Source organism: Odontomachus brunneus, unplaced genomic scaffold, assembly GCF_010583005.1.
Source record: "Odontomachus brunneus isolate Ranch 3 - 2012 unplaced genomic scaffold, Obru_v1 Obru_scaffold_165, whole genome shotgun sequence".
NCBI lineage: Eukaryota > Metazoa > Arthropoda > Insecta > Hymenoptera > Formicidae > Odontomachus > Odontomachus brunneus.
The window spans coordinates 309,073-316,358 of NW_022639615.1; the positions used below are offsets into that span (position 1 = coordinate 309,073).

Genomic DNA, 7,286 nt, shown 5'->3' on the forward strand with positions numbered 1-7,286 from the left:
CTAGGCATGATTGCGTGCACAGATGCAAGCGGAGTTTTTCCAGTCGAAGGATTGGGATTGTGTCTTTCATTCGTCGTGAAAAATTGAAAGAGTAGGAATTTGCCGAAGGAGAGATTAGCGTCTCTAGCAAGCGATTCAAGAGAGAAATTGTCCGATAAAAAATTAACCAACGGATATTTCCGATCAAAATACCGATGAATTTTTGTATCCGATCCATCCGATGAGAAATAACGGTTCATAATTTTTTTATCGGTTTATCTCATTAAATGTCATTATGATCGAAAGTATTCGATTAAATTTAATCGGATCTTGATTGGATATAGAAATTGATCGGAAATATTTGTTAACTTTTTATCGGACAATTTCTCTCAGTGTAGGACTCAATGCAATGACATACCTCGCACTGCTTGCTCCTTCCAGATCTTCTTGTTCTCTGCGAGACACGGAATCCAGGGTTTGTTGATTGTAAATCTTCCACTCTCCCCTCCTGAACCTGTAACATGGTCATTCTTGTAAATCGCTCTGTAAAATAATATAACTTTTGTCGATAGTCCGAAAGTTTGTTATATCTCACCGTTGCTGGGCTCTTCACCGGTATCCTTAACGTTTAACGGCGCCAGAACGGTCTCCAGCATGTCGCTGCACACTTGCATGCTAGGCTCGACAATGAATTCAATGAATCCTATTTGAGATTCAGCCACTAATGTGTTATTGCGGTCGCACAGTGGGGAGAACGGCAAGCCGAGTTCTCTCTCTTTGTCACCTTGCCTGAAGAACTCTTCCAGAAGTTGCATCGTCCATCTGCGCATTGGAAAATTATTGAATTTGTATTAATCTAAAATTGAATTAATTTATACAGAGATATCGAGCTCCGACACGTGGCAATTACGAGAACTGTTGCGCGTACATTATTTCTTGTTCTATAGGAACAAAAACGGAAACAAGATTCTTATTTCAGTCTCTAAACTATTAACTTTTCTTATCGTGCTTTAGAAATGTGCAGAAAAATGTTGTGGAGTCGATTGTGTATCTGCGAATTAATTTTTGATACAACAAGTTTCATCGAAATCGCGCAGAGGATTTGTTAAAGCTTTTCGTAAGTACGAAGTTTTACCTGTGATGGAGATCCCATCTTTTAGCGGGGTGCGAGATGTCGCAACAATGGAGGACCAAACTAACGGCTTTGCTTTTATCCACGCTCGGTTCCGCCAAACTTAGTAGATTCTTCATGTTCTTCAACTGTTGAAAGTGAAAACTCATGTCGGTAGCAAGAACCATGTCAATCACGAGCGATCGAAATTCTCGGAATTCCTCTCTCGACAAGTTCTGCAATATATTGCAATCATCCTCTCGGAGTATCCTGAAATGTAAATAACAGTATTGACGATGGAACAAACAATGGAACTAATCCCATTTGTACAACATGTCTACAGTTTAGAAGTGCAAATCTTAATTGTGAACGGTATTTATTGTAAAATAATGAGTGGAGAAAACCTTCAAAAAGTTAGAAAAATTATTTTCATGCATATCAAAAGTTTTTATTTTGTTTGTATTAAATTCAATATTATATGTATATATAATCATTGAATTTTGATATTCATGAATATGTATTCATAATGTAATTATAAACGCCGGCAATAATATTTAAAGACTGTATTATTGCGAAATTTCAGAAATGCAAACTGCCCAGGCAGACAATCGATGCCAATCGCAAATGGAATTTGCACGTACCGGAAGCTGGCCGAGATGTGATGATTTTCCAACACAGCGCGGTCGTTATACAGAAGCGCTGTTTCGCTACCGGACATTACGTGGAAATTGTTTGTGGTCCCAGTGTGCTCGTAATCGTGAATAATCGCTGCCACGAGGGTGGCGAAAATCTCGAGATCGGTCAGCCAGTGCTGTAACGAGGAATATCAGCTTGAGGCTGACCTCACCCTCTCTCACTCTCTCCCCTGCGTACAATACGCGGTCGAACAAAAGGTAGTCGAGGGAACGGTGAGGATCAAATCGAGTAAAAAGAATCCTTCCTCTTTATTGCCAGACTAATCAACGGTTCGTCCTTTAACGGATCGAAATGGATCTCGTTCTTTTATTTACGTTGTGTCTTCCCAACCTCATTCATGTCTCACGCCATTCATACTTCATCGATTCTCAAGACACGATGAAACGCGATTTCTTATCGCATCGTCATTTCCGGATATGCGCTTGTTTTAATTGTTGAAAAAATATGTGCAAGGAAGACGCGTTTTGCCTGATGTATTATTGATGTCTTTTTTTTATTATTTTATTATTGAGAAGGTCCAGATTGACCATAAATCGCAGAATAGTCTGAAATAAGTTTTATTCCAGCGTATGTTGCAAATTCAGGGGAAGAAATCTCGATTATATCTAACAGTCACATTCTGTCAATTAGATGTAATATTTATATTATCTCTGATATCTTAATCTTATTCTTCAGAACGCCGGAATTCTATAAAAGTTTTGCAAAAAACGATTTCTGGCCGACAAAAATATCATCGTACTTCGCGCGACCGCGTCAAAATTATGTGTAAATTTATAATATATATTTTCTTGCGTGATAGAGAACGATACTCTTAAAGGAAATATTACAGAGACATCAGACGTCAAAGTAGTAGACTCTACCTTGTATCGCAAAGACATCGATAGGTTCATATTGTTTCTCTTTGATGTTTTCTACATCGATTTAAAAGTAAAAAAGGAGATTCAATATCGATTACTTTTACGGAAGTCGTGAGCAAATGAAACTTGCTCAGAGGTTACGTAACTTGTTGACGTTTAGGGGATTCTAGGGTTAAGAAATATTCACCATCAGGCCCGTTTGACACAGGATGTGATGCATCGTTTGCGCGACATCGGCGGCGTGGAGGTTGTTGTGGTACGGATTCCGATGCCTGCAGTAGCCCTCCTCGACTTTTCCGAGGAAGCACTCCAAAACTGCGGGGGGTACTTTAAACTTGTGAATCATGCCGTACCGATTGATGAGATCGTAGCCTAGGTATTTCACCGGCATGCCCAGCGCGGCCTCGTTCAAGGAAAACACGTCGAACGACCAGTCGTCTAAAGTCTTGAACGATAAAGCGAGCAGCTTGAGCATAAAGTTCTTCCTACGGGAGCACCGAAGAATCCTCGAGTGATAAATTTGATAAACAATCCCTTCGAATCGCATCGGATCCCTCGTCTCCTCAATTAATTGGTCGAGGCGCTAATGATCTCCCGAACGAGACTCTACAATTGTAATTAAAGTCTCCGCGAGATGCAATCAAGATAATCAGGAAGACGTGTACACACTCGATTGCTATAGCCACGTTTAGTACACAGAAGACCTGTTCTTTTCTAAATTGCCAGAACTAGTGCGAATTAGTGCACTGAATTAGAGTGAAACAAAACATATTTGTCTCACTCTAACTTATTGTATCAGTGTGCGTCAGTTCAGACAATTTTGCTAAGAAAAACGGACCTGTACTGAACTGTCTCTCCGCAATTACCTCGCGCGATACATCCCGCCCTCTCGCCACCCCGGAGATCACCCGTTACTCCGGCGAGTGCTCCTGATAGCCCAGAGGGATTACCTTGAGTACTTTCACGACATCCTGCGGGAATTGCATAAGGGCAGTGTTCGTGACCCTCCTGTAGATCCGATCGACGAATATGCCCGCGCGGATGGCGTGCGCGACCGAGCGGAATTTCGGCTTCTCGTCGGCCTTCCGCCTGGTGGTGGCCAGCTGCCTGGTGAAAGTCGAGGCCAGCCATTCGCGCACTTCCGGCGGCACCGCGTCCGGCTGCACCTCCGACAGCTCGTCATCCTCGTCCGCGAGTCGCCTAAGGGAAATCGCAGGGCACGAGGTTAGATCGACGACATGCCGGCGTGTACACACGGCACGGTGAAGACGCCTACCTTCGTTACGTTCGATCGAGTATCGAGCCGAGACGCTCGATGTCCTCGAAACTGAGCGTAGTGGCTCGCTAAAGAACCCGCGTTCTCAGGTTCGCTCGTCGTGGAACGAACCGGACTAATTGCCTCTAAACTACTTTATCACCTGACACGCCCGCTACGTTATTTTGCGCGAGTCGAGCACGCGAAAAACTGCGAATTACAGATCGTCAATCACTCCAGGTCGCTTCTTTTTGCCATCGCGTCGACTTCCCGATCGTCGCGTTCGTCAACCGCGAGCGAAGTTCAAGAACGAGTCGCGTTCATATCGCGTTCATTCCACGTCAGACTATACGTTTTATCAAATAAGAGCGTGACAGAGATGGAGACAGCGTCCTAGACCCGCCGAGGAAAATTTTACAAACGAACCCTGAAAGGTGTCTTTAAAATAAGGGAAACCGAGGCATGTTGCTCGTGTGCTTTAGTACTTATCTTGAGAGAAATAATGGATACAAGATCGTGAAATGGTCCTTTTAGAATACACATATTTTTCCTCAAGTTTCATTAAAATCGGAATAATATTACAGTTAAGAAATAGAAAAAAATTAATTTAGTAATAGCAAAGTAAATTTCCGAGCCTCTCAAAATTTTATATTAATATTCTTCATCGTGACTGAACACAATTAAGCGACTAGCTGGAATAAGATTTCTTACAAGTGTATGATATTACTGTTTCGTTACAAAAATTAGTTGCCTGAGAAGTCGTGACTTCGAAATTTTAAATTATAGAGCATCTAGCCCCGGTCTCCCCTACTTCTCGGCGAACGGTGGTCATCTCTATACGTGGTTGTCTAAGATGAAATACGCGGATGTGCTAATTCTACTGTTCTATACGTCTCTAATCGACTCGCTAAAAAGTTCACGTTCTAATTAATATATATAGAAAAGAGTACTGGCGACGGATTTTCAATAAAGGTCACACCAATCATATCAGTTCGGCGATACAGTGCGAGATTAAATGTGCGATCTGGACGGCGGATGGAATGTTGCGTAGAAAGATGGTGAGAATTTGAGGTGGAACGTGGGTCAGTGTGAAAATCAAACGATTCAAATAAACCGCTGCGGCCTCCCGAGCGTGTATCGCATTGTTGGTCTCGGCCCCGGTCCGATATATCGATTGTAGCAGTGATTTAGTAGCTTGAGCGAAGCTGCGACAGCCAGATCGGTCGCGCGTTGCGACCTTTGGGGATCGTGCCAACATCTCGGCGTGACAATAACAGCGCGAACGTAACTGCTGAGTCGCGATCTCGTTCAATGTCAGTGCATTAGCACTCGATCTCGAGTAGCAGATATTATACTATACAGCACAGAACAGCCAAGCGTCGCTGTGAGCGCGGAGACCTAGAAGACTAGTCTATTAACAACAACGCCGTATCGCGCGTGTTCGGCAGACGGAGAAGTGGCAGTTAGCACGTTCGTGAGATACCTAACACGCGGTCTACATGCTACGGCGAGCATCCTAATTAGATCCCGACGTAAACCGTCCCAGGCTCGCCGAGGAAAATTTAGTAAGTAGAAGTAATTCACTCGATAAAGCTTCTGCACGTCTGCATGCGCGTTTTGCGCTGCCAAAAGTCGCACCGTGGCGCAGGGTGTCTCAGGAACACCGTGTGTTCTCTCAGTCGCGAATTTTACAGTAATAATCTCGCGCGAACTTCACGAATTTCAAGAAAGCTGCTTTAATCCTTCAGTAGACGCGCGGTCTACCATTGCAAAATGTTTTGTAGGTGAGGTTCACTGTATCCGTTGTATCTCAATACAACTGCACAGAGTATTAATTCAAAGTTTTCTAATGCCAAAATGTAGAGATTTTTTTTTTTCCAAAAATCCACATAGTATAAACAATAGACTATTTATATAAAAAAATCTCTGTATTGTGTAAATAGAGATAAAAAATAGAGATAAAAGTAAAAACCTCTATATTTGATCGCGACTATTAACAGAATTTCTGATGATGATCAAACTAAAATAAAATATTGAGTTAAATAAAACTAGTTCAATTATCGGGCTTGAAACTTTTGGATTCCATTTTCTTGGAACGATAGATAAAAGCGTGAACTTTGACATTTACATATTTGTAATATACTCCGGATTACCTTGCTTTCATAAAAAAATTTATTTCCGTGAAATAAAATTTATTTTTCTGAATAAATTTTACATCCCAAATAAATTTTCAAATAAACTTTGTTTTCAATATATTTCAATGTATTTTCAATACGAATAAATTTTCAGATATATATTTTTCGTTTTCACGTTCATACATTGATTTTTTTCTCGCCCACAATCGTGACATAACACGTTCAAATGTTTCACACCGAAGGCAAACACATCTAGTGCCTATCATTGGCTACGGAAATTTCTTACAAATCGATTTGCCAAAAAATTTCAGATCACCTCAGATTAAGATCTCAATGTCAGATAATTGCTTGACTGTTGAAATTTTCGTGGATAATACTACATAATGTTCGTAATGCTCGACTGAAAGAACATCTCGAGTGTCCTGAAACGCTCCCGGCGATACACGCGAACGAATTAACGTCACACACGAGCGAATTATCATCACATCACACATAAACACATACGCACGCACGCACGCACGTACGCATACATGGTAGCCGGTGTTTGCGGCTTGTCATGCAAAGCGCGGTCAGACAGACGACTTGACGCGAGACGATGCGAAGCGCCAAGTGCAAATGAGAGCGTGATCTCGTATGCGCGCATTCCACGGATCGCGCTCACAGGAAGAGTGATAATTTTGGGAAAAAACGAACCTACGGCGTACACCCGGGCGACACGTAGCGGCTGACTCCACACGCTCGGCGTCTCTATAACGTGAAACACGAAGGAAACATATATCACATTAAAGGTTTCACATCGATCTAAGCGTCTCGCTACGAACGAACATCTCTGGCACGCCCGCTGCGTGGGATGACTCCTTGAAAGTATCCCCATTTTCTCTCTCCTCGCTCTCGCCGCGAAGGCAACGCGAAGTCACCACCACGAGCCAGCTTCCGAGCAGTGGTCAGCTCTTCCCGATGTTCTCTCCCCCGAGTCACTCCCACGCACCACGGCGCCCCGACAGAGACCCGCAGGGGATGTTTGCGCCGAGAGAGCCGTCCGGCGATAAACGTCCTACGTGTACATGCACCGATCTCGGGCAAGAACAGTGCGGGCGAGCCGACAGGAAACGGTTTGCCGATTTGTCGTTAGAACGATGCGTGTCACGGCAGGCAGACATGTCCGACAAATTGAGAGAAAGAGAGAGAGGAAGAGACAGAGAGAGAGAGAGAGAGAGAGAGAGAGAGAGAGAGAGAGAGAGAGGGAGAGAGAG

General features: G+C 43.1%; 2 protein-coding genes across 6 annotated transcripts in view; one reads left to right on the forward strand and one right to left on the reverse strand.

Moving 5' to 3' along the window:
- Positions 1-7,286, reverse strand: part of LOC116851055 (calcium/calmodulin-dependent 3',5'-cyclic nucleotide phosphodiesterase 1-like) — a 92,093-nt gene that overhangs the window by 4,193 nt on the left and 80,614 nt on the right. The window contains exons 6-12 of one of the 2 annotated variants that reach the window (XM_032830077.1): positions 6,727-6,780; positions 3,594-3,843; positions 2,831-3,088; positions 1,732-1,901; positions 1,115-1,360; positions 575-801; positions 398-493 (exon numbers count right to left, since the gene is read on the reverse strand). In XM_032830077.1, the coding sequence (XP_032685968.1) occupies positions 398-493; positions 575-801; positions 1,115-1,360; positions 1,732-1,901; positions 2,831-3,088; positions 3,594-3,843; positions 6,727-6,780 (1,301 nt within the window). The remainder of the gene's footprint in view (positions 1-397; positions 494-574; positions 802-1,114; positions 1,361-1,731; positions 1,902-2,830; positions 3,089-3,593; positions 3,844-6,726; positions 6,781-7,286) is intronic. The other variant, XM_032830078.1, reaches the window with a different exon arrangement.
- The window catches only part of LOC116851057 (alpha-glucosidase-like), a 48,289-nt gene continuing 46,084 nt past the window's right edge, over positions 5,082-7,286 (forward strand). For 3 of the 4 annotated variants that reach the window (XM_032830083.1, XM_032830084.1, XM_032830082.1), the window contains exon 1: positions 5,090-5,463. The gene's annotated coding sequence lies outside the window, so the exon portion shown is untranslated. Of the gene's footprint in view, positions 5,464-7,286 lie in introns of all 4 variants that reach the window. The other variant, XM_032830086.1, reaches the window with a different exon arrangement.